The sequence below is a fragment of the Protopterus annectens genome, chromosome 9.part0 (assembly GCF_019279795.1).
Source record: "Protopterus annectens isolate FY-2018-M chromosome 9.part0, PAN1.0, whole genome shotgun sequence".
NCBI classification, from domain to species: Eukaryota; Metazoa; Chordata; order Ceratodontiformes; family Protopteridae; genus Protopterus; species Protopterus annectens.
The window spans coordinates 428,245,611-428,262,116 of record NC_056743.1 but is presented as its reverse complement, the minus strand read 5'-3'; the positions used below and the strand labels follow the sequence as shown (position 1 = coordinate 428,262,116).

General features: G+C 37.4%; 1 protein-coding gene across 1 annotated transcript in view; it reads right to left on the bottom strand.

Moving 5' to 3' along the window:
* BMP1 (bone morphogenetic protein 1) overlaps positions 1 to 16,506 on the bottom strand; it is a 1,811,822-nt gene that overhangs the window by 951,229 nt on the left and 844,087 nt on the right. The window contains exons 5-6 of the mRNA XM_044082969.1: positions 14,865 to 15,043; positions 6,371 to 6,476 (exon numbers count right to left, since the gene is read on the bottom strand). Of these exons, the coding sequence (XP_043938904.1) occupies positions 6,371 to 6,476; positions 14,865 to 15,043 (285 nt within the window). The remainder of the gene's footprint in view (positions 1 to 6,370; positions 6,477 to 14,864; positions 15,044 to 16,506) is intronic.

Genomic DNA, 16,506 nt, shown 5'->3' with positions numbered 1-16,506 from the left:
TTAATGATGATTTGCCTGAAAAATGGAACAGCAACAAACAGCAAAATCATGGACAGTAAAAGGGGCAAGTTTGCTATTTTTTTCCATCTTTCATTCTTTTTTTTAGGGGGTTGCTATGCAGTGCCTTCATTTTTTTGCCTCATTCTTTTCTCACAAGGAGACAGAGGATATGTTCACTTAATGCTGATGTTAAATGCAGTATGTAAATTTTCCATGTACATCTGTGTCAGACTATGTATGTTTTAGAAAGTGTGCGTTTCTGCTTATATGTCTGAGTATCTCTCTCTCTGCCTCTGAATGTGTATGTATGTATGCAGACGTTAAATATGTGTATAACATAGCAGAAACAGCAAACCCAGTTAATAATCCTTGTTGAAACAAGGCAGAAACAAGTTACTGAACTATAAAAACACACCCCCTCATCAAGAGGTATACAAACTTAAAGTAAAATGTTAGTGCATTACTCTAAAGCACAGCCCCCATCACTTCAGCTTCCTGGATTTCAAAACAGGTTTCAATGGGACTGAATCATTCAGTCCAAGCCCACTATGAGCCCCCAGCCTCAGAATCCACTGCAGTTCAATATTCTCAGTTCTGTTTGTCAGATCACCCATTCTGACATTCTCTTTCAAAACATGTAAAACTTGAAAAGTAAAAACATGCTCTTCCCCTGCAAGTAATGTATGCTTAGCCAGAGCACTGTATTCACAGCCCTTTCTAGTGCGATACAGATGATCCCTTATCCGCTCCCTTAACCTGCGGTTAGTTTTCCTTGCATAGAACTTGAAGCAGATTTTACAGTGTGCTACATAAATAACATTCTTTGTGTTACAGTCAGCTGCAGCTCTCAACTGCCATAGGGAACCTGTTCCTGGGTGCCTGAAAAAATGGGATTCATCCATAAATTCACAGAAATGACACGCTTCACATTTCTTAGTGCCCATGGGGCTCCCACCAGGTGGACCATGATTTTTTGGGTAACAAAGCCTTTGCTTCAATGTTCTCATATTTTTATAAACAAACCTAGGGTGCAAGCCCACAAGTCCTGCAGCCCTCCCATCAACCTGTAAAATATGCCAACTGTTCCGTACAATGCCTCTCACCTTATTAACATCACTGGTATATGACAATGCAACTGGAACATTAGTATTTCCCCTTCGTGTATCCACCCTTTGCACCATATCACCAGAAAAATATGGTTTAGCACTACCATTCCTTTTGTTATTGACCTGATTATATGCCATATTAACCTCAGCCTGGGTGTAACCCCTAGCCATAAATTAATTTTTCAAACGTTCCAAGTCATTTCCAATGTCCTGACTCTCTTACGACAAATGTGATGCCCTCATTGCTTGACCCTTTACAATATTAGGGAAGATATGTTGTGGATGCATACTAGCCCTGTGTAGGAATGCTGGTTGATAACATTCCTTTCTGTGCATCTTAGTGGACAAACTACCATCCATTGTTTTCACCACTTCCACATCCAAAAATCTGTTTTCTCAGTTGAACATAAAACAAGTTGGTTATGACCGGAGGCCTGATAATAACCTCCTACTTTAAGCACATTTTAATGCTAGTATGATCAGATCTCCTACTGTAGTCCACACAGCATACAACACATAACATCATCAGAAGCTCTTGTGTAACTGGCTGTAATGCATGCTACACAGTCAAAGAAAACATGGCAGTGTGAAATGTCAGCTGGTTGTGTAACAGTGCTGTGTTACAGCTTTAAAGACTGTGAAACCTTTTGCACTCCAGCATTTGTTTTTCCTCTATAACTAATAGCAAATTGAAGTAACAAACTCCATGCTCTACAAATAATGATCATTTTCTTCAGACCCAGCTACTTATGTGTTCACATGCGGTCAAGATTCACCTCTCAAAATTGACTCGTCTCCCCAAGTTGAATTTCTTGAAATCCATGTATCCAGTACACAAGTTGGTTATGACCACTGACCTAATCATAACTCTCTACATTATGCTTGAAATGCTTATGTTATTAACTAGTTCATCTCAGCAGGTTTGGAAAGTTACCACAGTAAAATATAAATATGCTCTGGTTCCTGAACATTTTCTGAGAAATAATGTTTAAAAAGCGGAAGCCAATGCTAAATGTCTTTTGAACAGCAAGTGCTGTTAACAAAGCAACAAGGCTGTAGCAGTAAAGCTGCTCGGAATAAAAAGAACTGTAGTCAAGGCCCTTTGGTCAATATTATAGTGCAAAACTTTCCAGGCTTATAATTCTCTGCAAATTTTCTGAAATATCTTTCTATGTCTTATAAACTGTGCAAGTTAGACACACAGTAACAGGAAAACATCTTCAGTCAGTCTTCAGAAATTATATGAGTAGAGACAGTTTCTTTCTAGACGTTTGAATGTCAAGATAATTACGAAAACATGAAAAAATCCGTACTTGCATACATAACAATGTAAACACTCAAAATATTTTGAGGTGTACAAGGTAAAGTGCAAGTAAGAATGTCAGCTTTCATTTAATGTTTCAGCTGACACAATGTAATAGTCCAAAGTCACGTGCTTTGATAGTATGTATGAATGTAAATATTATCTTTACAAAGACTAATAAACAACAAACATTTCCAGTGCACTTTCATGTAATGCACCTCATTAACACAATTCATACAGTTAAAAGAATATTAATGAAAATATAAGTGATAAATAAAAATGCTGGTCAATTTCTCCACTGTATTACATACTGCTAAAATAATTTTTATGTAATTTTGTTTCCCATATTCTGCTCTTTCATTAATTAAGCCTCTCATTTAAGGAGCCTAACTCTAATAACTGACATGGTGCCATAAGGAGCTATGGGTATAAAATGGAAAGATATAAAGAACACTAGAACACTCAACTGATGTTGTAAAGGTGGATCATCTAACTATTAAGTCCTACTACAGGAAATCATTTTCACTTTATCTTCCTTATACATACACCACTGTCTCAAAAGATTGATGACTACAGTTTCTCAGTACACCTCATCTGATTTGTGACAGTGAACATGAACTGATGATGTTTAGTGTAATCGTTCATCTACCTCCATCACTTCCATACTTGCCCTATAGTAAGAGTTTGGGTTTCCAGTTCACCACTTACACTACTTCTGGAGAAAATTCCTACATGACAATGCCTATACCAATTAACAAATGTACAGCGATTTAGATACGCCTATTGTAGTAGCTGGTCTCTTGTGTTATAATCATAATGCCAAATACAGTAGAGGCTTTTGTGCAATTTATTTATTAACTTGTGCGTTATTCAGTACAAGAATTAAAAAAAAAAGGAATTTATGTCATACCGATGGATTTTTGTTGTTTTTTTTCCCTGTGGTGATAAGAGAAGGCACTGTTTCAGTTCCATAACATATCCTTTATGGAAAAGACCAAACTGTAAAAACTCACTGAAACAGAATGTCTGCCATATTAGCTCCTTCTTGTCCGGAACACCACAGAGTCTGATGCTATTTCTTTGGAATCTCCCCTAGTAATTATGTTTTTCGAGGAAGCTGCATTGCACTTCTGCAATTTATACCAGCAAGGAGTTTTTCTTGTCCGTTTACTCTAACGGTGGCACACTGAATATTTCACTTCCTCATAATAAACAGCTCTAGCTGATTTAACATATTTAATTTGGTGATTTAAATTATACCTTGGGAGCCAGGGTCTATTTTGGCTACTTCCACTGTGATTTTATCCTTTGAGCTGCTGTTGCTTGTATCTGTAAGACAACTCTAATGGAGACCTCTTGTAACGATATAGATTTGTTTCTCATCCTTTTAAATTATGTGAGAGCGTCCTGGAATGCTTTGAAGAAAGACATGTAGCAAAGTAACTGGCATTGTAATATCCGAGAAAAATTCTTGAATTTTGCACTTTTTTATTTCTGTCAGAATCCTTCTTGCTTGATTACTACTGAATGAGAAGCTCTGAAGTAAAGCTGATTACAAGAACCATCTGCAGCACAAGCTAACAAAGGAAACCATAAACAAAATGTTCATTAAATCCTGACTACCCCCATTCTTAGAGATTGCTGAGCTGAAATCCCAGACTTTACAAAAATCATTATTAAAGTCCAACCATGCCTCAAGCAGGGCCGGTTGATTCAGCTGTTCATCTGCACACAATGAACATCACTGCATTGTCCTGTTTGCCAGTGATCTACTTTCAAACCACCATGACTGATATAGATGAGTTACTACAAATTATAAAATGCTGAATCTTAATGTCCCAAACTCAATGGATATCTACATATCAAAACCAATCTCAGCCCACCATGAACCCTGACAAATAGGCAGTCACCACTCTTATTTTCCCTTCACAGCTGATGCCTAAAGTGGTTAGGATAGACAACACTTCTCTTCCTCTAATAGGTGCCACATAGAGTCTATGCTGCTTCTGATACAATTGGAATAATGATTAAGGTTATTTGCCTCCCATGCACAAAGTACAAAGTTCAGTCCTAACCTCCAGCCAAAGTCTGACATCTGCATATTCTCCTTGTGTCTCTGCAGGGCTCCTCCTACCTTTGGCATACTGGGTGTTTGCCCCACAAACTCACCAAAAAATTTCGCTTAAGACAAAGTCTGAAACTAAAAGACAGAATCTGGAATGTCAAGAGACAGGAATTATGCTGCAAAGATACATCACCTGTTAATTCAATTACACTTGTGTCTCTGGTTTGGAGAAACAGGCCTTGAATAATGAATCCAGCAGAGGAGCACCAAAACCGTGGGTTGAAAGAAGCACAATATAACCAGATTAAAATAAAAGTGCAAAAAACACCCATGGTGGTTCAAAAAGGTCTACATTTTAAGACCACTTGGTCCACATGAAAAAGCAACATAATGCACGATGGAACCCAAAGCCAGAGTATTACTTCATTCTAAACCAACACAGTAACAATGTCTGTACAGAAGAGACATAAGAGCTTGGACAGAACCGTTACCTGCGCCATAACATCAAACAGAATAGATGTGGCAATGCATGGGTTGATGAAGAGGTCAAACTATTAACCCTTGCCTGTGGTAAGGAGTTATTCTAAACAGTTGAGTCTAGATAATAAGCAATTTTTTTTTATCTCTGCACTACATGAAATGGGGTGTATACCTTCACCAGTAGTACCCTAACAGTCGCAGTCTAGGACATCCAGCCTAAAAAAGGGATCCACAAACTTGTCTTCTCACTATAAGCAATAATGCAGTAGTTTTTCGGAAACCTTGACTTAATGAAAGATATTGTTTACCTAGGTGTCCCTTATGGACAACCAGTTGTTTATTCAATTACTGTATCTTTGAGTACTGAAACTGTAAACCAGTATCTCTGCAAATGAGTTGAAATGATCATTGAGGCTTGGCCTTTTCTTCAGTGTTGTGTAACTAGTGACGTTAACAGATGCAAGATGTGTGTGTGTGTGTGTGTGTGTGTGTGTGTCTGTGTAAGGTTTCACTTCACAAGAGGAGAGGGTGCAGGGGGCTTGCCCTGCAAAAAAAAAATCTTAATCCCCCCCCCATAAACTATTTTTCAGTCCGATTAATTTGTAGTGATGGTAGTTGCTGAAATTGCTGTTGATGAAACAAAATGAATCCCCTTATGATACTTTGTGAATTTTGTGTCTTTCTATGTTTTTATGCAAACAGCTCTCATATCTACAGTGATATTTCTATGCAAATCATGGTGGACATACTTACTTTTAAATTAAATGATAAGGATCACTGTGAAATAATGCCAAGTACAGATAATTGGATACTCGGGTCTTTTAAGGATAAAGGTAATGACTAGTGCTGGCTTAATAGGTTCCCAGGCAAGTACTAGGCTAGCTGCCTTCATGGGACATTTTACGTCGAGCCAAATTCTCTTTTTGTGCTCTAATTAAACAATCTCAGTTAGAGACTGGCCTTACCCGTCCCATGACAATAATTTGTATTACCCCTAATGAGAATAACTGGGATCATACCATAGATAATTTGAGGAGATCCATGCATGGGATAAAGCATTTAGGAGTTGCCTCTATTTTTGTTGTTTATCTCATCACACTGGTACTCTGTCAAATGCCAGAAAAGAAACAAAATATCTGCTACTGGGAACCTTTATTAGATACTGACCAAAAGAAGATGACCGAGAAACTGCCACTCTAATAGGCAATGCAACTTACAGCATTTAAGCCTAAACCTTTTCCAACAGGTATGGTAAAAAAGACCCCCTGAAGTTCCTGATGGGAAAACAAATACCAGTTAAAGAAAACTGAGACAGAAGGCCTAATATGGACATTTAACAGGTTCTACAACAATATTGATCATATATCTGAAGTGGATGGGAAACAAAAAGAAAGTGACGTGACCTTCCATTCGAACCTTGAGAAAGTGTTGCGTGCATAGTGCATGATGCTGTCAAAATCGTACGTCTCCCCAAGGGACTCCACCTCTTCTGGCTCCATCTTTAGAAAGTTATACTCTTGCCCTAGAAAAAGAAGGGACAAAAATTTACAGGTTAAAAACAAGCAATAATGACTTACTAATCTGTAGTAACTGACTGCATAATGCAGTCGCTTAGACACGTAATTTCACAGTACAATCCCTATCCATGTTTATGGTTGATAATAGCAAATAACAGTCCACTTATTCTTCCAAATTGTGAACTTCATTACCTATTGGATAAACTACTGAGCCTTCTTAAGTAGCACCATACTCTTCCCCGTGTACACATGCATGCACTGGCATGCGCGCGCGCGCACACACACACACACACACACACACACACACAGATTAAAACACATCTATTGCAATCATTCTTGAAACCCTTCAGGGCAGTTTGACCTACAATCTCCAAAAGAAAGGTGATTAGAGATGAAGTCTGAAAAACTGGAATGTTCCAACATGTTTTCCTGTTGGAAAAGCAATGATAACACTTTGTCATGTGATACAAGTGTCCTGGTTTTGTCAGATTGCAAAGCTGCTTGTTTACTGGGTAACTAGTATAGTCTTGTGATCTTTTTATAGGCATGACTCAGGCAATGGATAAACACGACAAACTATCATACAAATCGCAGTCAGTTATATGGAAACACAATGCAAAAGGCACAACAAGTAGCTCAAACAAAGCTGCTGGCAAATTAATACACTGCATACCATATACAAGCAATAAGAGAGCCCAGACGTTTACAATTAATTTAACACTGTTTAATAAATATATCAAAAGGACTAGTCCAAGAACAAGCCAACAACATTGAACTACTTTACATTATTGAGAAAGATCGACAGGTTGCACTGCTACCTCAAGGAAGTTAATTAGGTGGCACATTCAGTGTGTTTAGTACCATCTGATTAATGATACATTATTGTGGTTATTTTGAATACTTTAAGGGCAGCACTTCTTATAACATAGTCTGTAATACATTTGGAATTCTAGAAGAGGAAATGTTGGAGAATAATTCTGAATGCCATATGATTGTTCAGTCGAGTCTGGATTCACTAAAGGTACATCATGCCTCTTAAGCATGGTTGACAACTTCAAGAAAGTCACTAAGGCCATGGAGTAGGGAAAGACGGTGCATACTGCCTATCTTGACCTAGCCAAAGCATTTGACACAATCCCCACTCAAGTATTATTGAGAAATTCTCCCAATTGGGAATTAAACCCTACATTACCAGACGGGTAGGCAACTAGCTCACAGACAGGAGACATACTGTAAAAGTGGGCAACTTCACCTCTAGCAAAAGACCAGTCACCAGTGGCGTACCACAGGTTTCTGTGCTGGGCCCCTTACTGTTCGGAATTTATTTCTCAGAAGTCCAGGAAAACTTGGATGGCCTGTGGCTGACCAGTTTTGCTGGCAATTGCAAATTGTGAACAATCATTGAGTACCTAACAATGTTAATAAACTGCAGACAGGGTTAATGCAGATAAATGATTGGTGCCAAAGCCACAGATTAACGCTAAATACAAAAAAAGCATTATTATTCCCTTTGAGAAAGCTGACATCCCTGCTAATTACATTATTGACAGCACCCCCTAACTGTACACCCAGTGGTACATAATCTGGGTACTCACGTTAATAGCAACCTGAATTTTGACCACCACATATCCACAGCAGTACAGAAATCCTTCTATGTGGCACATCTTTTAAGTAAAGGCATTGCATCTAGATTTAAGGATGTTATGATAAGGGGTCTATATTATATAGTCGACCAAGCAAAATGTCGACTTACCATTAATCGACCCATATTTCTTGAAGCTGCACAACACGGAACTGCCAAATCACTGATTTGTTTTTAACGGAAAGAAATCGGTAGCCCAAACACGCACACCACATTAAAACAAACACTATGAAAGTGGGGGGCTGTGTCCCCCACTCAATTCCTGATGTGGGGGGCTGTGCCCCCCACCACCCCCTAACTAAATATACCAACTCCGCAATTGCAAAACAGTCAGGAAAAGGGCAGATTTAGAAGAACGGCCAACCGATTTCTTTCCCTTAGAAAGAAATCGGTGATTTGGCCATTCAATGATGTGCAGCTTCAACAAATATGGGTCGACTAAAGGTGAGTCGGCATTCTGCTTCTTCCCATAAATGATATAGACCTTAATTCCATTGCATTTGACCCTCAACAGACCAATAATTGAATACAACGCTCCCTTTTGCATGCACCTCACCAGTTATTTTGAACTCTCATTTAGCTACTGACAATACTCTCAGGCTCATCTTTGACTTTATGGAAACAGTCCTGACCAACAATTTTCTACTTTTTGAAGGAGAATACTTCAAACAGATCTCTGGGGTGACAATGGGAGTGGCTTGCGCCCCAACTTTTGCAAACGTGGTTTTATTAGAATGGGAAAAAGATGTGGTTTTTAAAATGGACTTTTTCCAGTACTGCAAAAGTTATTGTCGTTTTCTGGATGACATCTTTTTTGTTTGGTCAGGTACTTTTCATCAATTACAGGTGTTTATAACAGAATTGGAGAAATCAATGAATTGTATTACATTTTTATCTCATATCGAGGAGTACAAGATACATTTTTTGGATGTTGAATTTGTGAAGAACAATGATGGTACATTAAAATACATGTATATACCACAAATCTACACATTACAACTCATTCTTACACTTCAGGAGTTGTCATCCCTTGCACCAAAAGAAGGGTGCTTTAAAAAAGCCGATTTTCAGAATTTCAAGGTTAACATTAAACACCAATGAGTGCATAAGACAGTTTGGCATATTAAAAAATATGTTTTTGAATCGTGGATACCCTACAGAGCTTGTACAGAATATCAAGGAAGAAGTCTGGGCAGAAAGATCAAAGAAGTATGATCTAATTACATACAACGGTTTATGTACAACAGAAATTACTAGTGATGAATGGAAAAATAAAAGTAATCAGAATTTTATTATAGAAGAAAAACAGGCTGGCAGGAAGCACTCAGGTTCACAGTTTCTTCAAGGTTTAATGGCACCAAATGATAGAAGAGCAAAACACCAAAACGTTGATAACACTCCAAATACGTTTTCTTTCACAAGAACTTCATCAGAATAAATTACATAACAAAGGCCCATTAAATAGTCCCCCAATTCAAAAAATGACCAATAAAATAACAGAATACAATTTAAAAAAACATTTTAAATTCCAAGTGCTGCCACCTGGTGTCGGAATGTACTAATTACATCCTAAAAACAACAGTAAAAATATAAATGTGAAAACTGTACATATAATCTCATATATAATGTCAATAAAATGTCTCAATAGTGTATTATAATAAAATTGATAAAATTAATAAAAATACATATTTATACTAGTGAAAAAATGTGCATCTGTAGAAAAAATGTATGTAAATGTGTTTGTTTCAAAAGTTAATTATAACTTGGCAGACCTGAGTTTTAGTAGAGGTGCTATTGAAATGTTCTCATTTAGCCCGGGGGTCCTGCTTGCGTCTAGGGTAATCTGCCACAATAATTCCCTATACTCAAGGATAGTCTCCCATGCACCCCCCCCCCCTCACATCTTGAATAGCAACCTCTAAAACAAAAAAAACTCAAACCTTGCCTCTGGGCAGTCCAAAGTTGTACAGAGCATTTTTGACATTACATTTCTTAACATCATACATATGCTCATAAATGCGTCTTTTCAACTTTCTTTCAGTCTTGCCAATGTAAAAGGCTTCATAGGTCTTGCCCACAACTAAATATACTAGCCCACTACTATTACAGTTAATAAAACTTTTACCATACACCCATTCATTCCTACTTTTTAAAAATACCCGGTCATTGTTAGAAATAAAATTGCACTGTGTGCATGTTCCACATTTAAAAGTACCTTTTCTCTTAGTGGTGTGTGCAGGCTTCTGTTTACCCCCACCCTCCAAGAGGTCTTTCAAATTTTTTCCCCTCTTATAACTCATCTCAGAATTTTATTATACATTACTCTTTGGGTGCATTAGATATTAGGAACATTACTGTAAAAAATGCCACTAGTTCAGAAAGAAAGTGACTTTAAAGATCACTTTGACTGTATGCCTTCCTGTATGCATAAGAATCGTTCACATTTTAAGAGGATTTTAGAGACCAGACAAAAAAAAAAAAATCATTGACTGGAAGTTTGAGACACTTAAATGTAGACAGGGCAAACAATGTGCATATATATATATATATATATATATATATATATATATATATATACATACACACACACACACACACACACACACAGAAAATAACTACACCAGGACACTGAGATAATGTTAGAAAATGGCTTACTAAGGTCAGATACTTTAGCTATTCATCTACAGTTGTTTATCTCACCCAATGTCAGTCATGTACAGCCTTCCATATAGGCAAGAATAACAACTCGTTTAAATGTCTACCAACATTTGTATAACGTTAAAAAGGGAGATAACAAAAGTGCCCTAGCAAGACATGATTTTTTTTACTCTTGAAAGAATTACGGTCGAAAATAATAAAGGTGACTGGCAGAATTTGTTACCGCATAAAGAACTATGCTGTGAGTAATGTCTGAATGCTACAAGCCTGCCAGCCTTAAATGAAGGAGTATCTATTACTAGTGAACTGAAATATAAAGCTTGCAAACTCTAGTCATGATCTCATATTTTAAAGTTTGTTTCTTATTCCTTTTAACAGTTTTTACTGCTACAAAGTTACACATTTTTTTTTACTTCTTTAAAAGCAGCACAGAAAGATGATTGGTGGAATTTATTGTAGAGCGCTTCGCTGGCGTTGTATTTGGATACTGCAAGTTTATTAAGCTTAAGAGTGCTGAATATCAAGCTTTTATATTTTAAGTTTTTATATTATACTTTAAAGTGCATTTTTCTTTTCATGTTGTACTCATATGAAGCTTTTTAGGGCTGCGATATTTTATACGACTATCTTTGTTTTAAAGTAGCACAGGTCACTTTAAGGAATTTTGGTGGTCTTTCTGAAACATTGTTACATACTTCCTCTTTGATATAAAAACATGGTGTTTTAGAGAATTCTTTCATGATGTCACCACTTTTTAGGTCTTGTTTATTTTTTTCTTAAGATGGCTACAGTTAAATAGACTAAAGTGCTTAAATTTATAATGGTTTCTCAATAAAAGGTCATATCCAGAATAATTTGGCTGTCCTGATTGTTTTGGTGTTTGATAACACTGCAAGTCTCTGCATGTACCATGGTGTCTTGGAGTTCAGCTGCACTCTCTGGATTATGAATGGGTGAGATTAACCAGGCCTCAAAAAGTGTATCCAGCATCAGTTGTAATGAATGACAACATTTGTTTGGGGAGTCAGTACATATGTAAACAGTATGTGTACTGCCATACATGCATTCTGCCTACAGTGCCTGCACTTACCAACTAGGTTGTCCATAACCCTGTGGAACATCATCATGCTGGAATCAGTGATACAACTAACATGTGTTACACATGTGGACCACTGCTACTTCCTTAATGCTGTACAAGGCAGATTGGTAATAACCTCCTGTGCGCTGTACACTACCTGGAAGTTCCCAGTAAGACAGCCTTTCCAGTTGACAAATTGCTGTGACCATGGATTGTGTGGGGTATTAACTGCCACATATGAGCACTCTAACATACCAAGTACATCAGGGTAGTGTGCAATATCTAAGAAGCCATACCTATCTGTGGCAGTCTCCTCTGCTGTCCTGGAAAGTCAGATGTGCTCACCCACAAATAAAAGAACAATGCTGAGGAACTTAAGCATTATTGAGGCTGGTGCCTGTGAAATACCTTGAATGTTCTCTGATGGCCTCTGAAATATAACTGTATACAAACGGTGAGTGCTATACATAACATATGTCTTTGCTGGGATAGGAAGGCCAGGATCTTTACAAGGTCCAAACATGCTGCCTCCTGTTTGGTTTAAGTATGATATGTAATCCACTGTCTAATGTGCTATTTGTTGTTGTTATCCACCCTGTTGCACTACCAGACAGGAGATGGCTGTGCCACATATAACACAATGCTGCCTGCAGTGATACTGGATGTTAACTACTGCCTGCAACTCCGATATCTGCCACATGTCTGCTCTTCTGTAGAGGCATGCAGTATGGGGTGCAGGTTCCTCCAAAACTGACTCACAACCCTGCTCATTTAGATAAGTGATAAGTGCCTTCTTTTCGCATCATTATGTTTTCATTTGTATGCACGGCTGCAGTCTTGTGTAATATGTCCTGATGAATTGCCACCACTTTGCACGTGGAAACTAATAGTGCAACTCCCAAGTTCATACTGACTACTTAGTAACTTGAGAAGGAGTCCCTTTCATAATTTTAGACATTTTTTCAATATTAAACGCACGTTATAGCTAGCTTTAAAGTACAACTTTTCTGTCTTTACCAGCACCTCTTTTCTTTACCCACTTATTCAACAAACATTAGTATCAACTTAAGTGTTAACCATTACATTCAATTCAGTTATACTACATTAAATACAACAGTCCATGCCTAGCAATTTTTTCTGATCCACTGTTATATTCCCTGTTTTTTTTTACTGATGCAATGTTTTTCTTTAAGTGTGTGTTTTGTAAAATGTACTGCCATTGCCTCATTTTATGTACTTTTTATACATGTAAAATGTAGTCATTGCTTCAACTGCTTTATGCACTTTTTATACATACTGTAAAACTTATTTCCATGTGAGCTATGTCTGAAATGAATCCTTTGTAATTAATCCACTATACTGGTTACCAACAAAACACAAATAAAATAAATTCTTAGGCAAGCCTACTTGTAATGTCAGTTAAGGCTTTATTAAATTCACTGTAAAGTACCCAATAACTGTTTAAAGGAAAACTCCACCTTAAAACTCAAAAAAAAATTTTTTTTCATTCTATCTTTTGTTTTCTTAGCTATCTTAATGGCTCAAAATCACTGAAGGTGCCTTCTTTTACAATTTTAATGCATTTCCCACAAAATGGCGGTTGATGGGGCCTACCAGGTTAACCCAATCTTGTTTTCTTGCTTTCATTCCTTCTTCCCAGAATACATTTCAAATACTGTTTATATGAGTCATGCTAGACATAAAGAAGTGGTGTTGTTTTCTCATGCCATTAAGATCGAATGGCATGAGTGTGAAACACGGTCATCTAACACACACTCTGTAACAGAATTGCTTTTGTATTTCCTTGAGTGAACCTCATTTATGTGTTTGCCAGAGCTTGTTCTATGTTATAAGTAACTGTTAGCTACTTTCAGCAAAAGAAAGTAGTTAAATAGCAGGCTTCTGTAAAGGGATTCTATTTTTGTTCTAAAGGAACTGACAGACCCTCCCCCACACTCTCATCCTGAGGTGTAAAAACTCTCACTGCAGTAAATTATCCTTGCTGCATCTTGTACAGCATATAGTTAATACTGTTAAGGAGGATAGAATGCAATATATAAGTCTCTTAACACTGATCTGTGTACCAGATATGCATCCATCTCTGGAAGGATGTCACAAAAAAGCATAAAAGACCTTTTTATAAACAATATCAGTGCACCTAATTGATAAAGCTGCCACCTCTTTTTTCATTCTGCAGAGCAGTCCTGATTTAGGCAGTTCTGTCCTGTCCATGGGGGGATGAAAATGGTGACTGTGTTGGTACTTTAAAGAAAAAAAGTATTTTCTGGCTTTTCCCTAAATGTCACAGAAATCTTGGATATTACATACAAGTCATCTTAATATATAATGAAGAATAAATAACCAGCATTTAAAGCTTAGGATTTCAATATTCAGATGGTGGCTATGTAAATTTGTCAGAAGAGATGAGAACTGCCTTTAAATCCCTAACTAATCGAATTGCTTTGTTTTGCTATGAAAGGTATGGCTGCATAGGAAGTAGCTGTGGATAAGTTTGAAGGTCTCCTCCTCTCTGCAATAAAGACAGTGGAAAATAGTCTCACAGTTTTCTAATTTTTTTATAGCAGCATAATTAATTGCCTGTCTATAACGGACAGCAGTATCTCACACAGCGAACTACAGATTTCTCTATGTCTGTGGTATATAATGCAGTCATTGACAAATTTGTCTGCAAAATATGTGAGAAGTCAAGATTAAAATAATGCAGATGGGCTCTCCCCTGCCTTTGATTCCAAGGCAAGGAAACGAAAACTTTATAAAGGTCAGGCAGGTTTCTGGTACCTACATAATACTGGAACCATATCCTCGGGAGAAAAGCAAACTAAGGATTCAGTTCAACTGTAGGAGTGCGTGGAGTTTTCCTTTAAGCAGGCAGTACTGACTGACACATTAGCACTTATTCAGCCAGTCATTTCTCAGGATATTTTACAATATTTTTTTTAAAGCAGAAATGCAATGCAGTGTGTCTGTAGAGGCCAAGATTCTACTATACTGTACCTGGCATAATGTTTTCTCTAATAATTGAGACATGATCATCTCGGTCAGGCCGTGTATGTTCATGCCAGAACCCAATCACATGACCCAGTTCATGCACCACAATTCCAAACTTGTCACAGTTCTTTCCAATCGAGATCGCCTGAGGTCCTCCACCTCGACGCCCCACATAGGAACAACATCTGGAAATCAAGGGAGACACAAAAAAATTACTCCGATGTTAATTAGGACAGTCAATCTTCATGAATTAGTTTTAATTTATATCACAAACTAAAAGGGCAAAAGAGAAATGCGATATCGGGGTACAAAGCCTTAGTCATGTGTTCTCAACACCATCAGAGCAAACTGAAGTGTATTTGCTGCCATTTGTCCTATAGGAAAAAGACTAAAGCCTATTGAGAAAACAAAATGTAACTAACCAAGCATGCTCCAAGACAAGCAATATATTTTTCCAGGAATACTTTTACAGATGTTCAGTCTGTTTTCAGTAAACATATGCTGAACTTAAACAGGATGTCAGTGCCACAGTGTATATGCATGCAATCAAGAAACTTCAGTACACTGATGTAATCTCAATGTCTACATATTTTTCACTGAAAGTCATATCTTTTAGGAGTGTAACAAATTCCAGAAAATCTGGCAAAATGATTAGGTCCACCCAATATGCTCAAAGTAAACCAAAGGAAAGCATTTCTTTGTGAAATCAAACACCATTTAAACGCATTCCTTTTCTGTTCACACACATACTAGGCCTTGTCCTGTCTCTATGCACTAAATGTTTGTACATCTCCTTGACCTATTACACAGCAGCAGCTGTCTAATTAACCTTTTCATAACATTAACAAAATTAATGAAATGTACTTAAGTAACAAAGTGGAAATGTTTCTGACAGGCATATGTAATGCCTTTTAAAAAGGCTGCACCGCTCATACTGCTAATAAATTATTGACAATTAGTGTTAACTTAGTAATGAAGCAGTATGGAATCGCTTCAAAGTGAACTAGAGAATATCTGGCATCCATTGGCAGAAAAGGTATGAAACAGCATAAGTTGTGTTTGCGAAAGTTACATCAAAACAAACTGAAGTGGTCGACTTGATCAAGGAAACAGGTTTTCATTATTTTTTACTTCCGTATTATGCAGGTAAATCATTAGAAATAAACGCTAATATTCAAAGGTGATGTGAGGCACTGTATAATTAACTGACTGACTTAATCGGTCATAAAGATGGCAAATAGAGACCGAGACTCAAATTCAGGGCCAACAAATGAAGTGAACTGGCAGCTAACATTCTTAATTGTCTGCGCTAAACTGTACGCTGTGTGCTGGGATGGGGCGCTGGACAGTAGATGTGGTCTGCTTGGATTTCTGGACTCTACAGAATGACAGTGAACAACCTATAAACAACAAGAACAAGCTAAACACTATTAAAATTAGTTAGGACCTGGCTATCCAAGTGGGGAAGAAAGACGATAAACTAAGTGTGAGGAAGACAAAATTACCAAAGACCACCTGACACCTCAAGATGACAAACTCTTCTGAGGTCAATACACCTAGCAGAATTCCACTTTTAATTAGATGCAAGTTGATGGCTAATTATTTTCACTGTACTCCAGACACTGTCACCTGCCATTTTGTATCACCG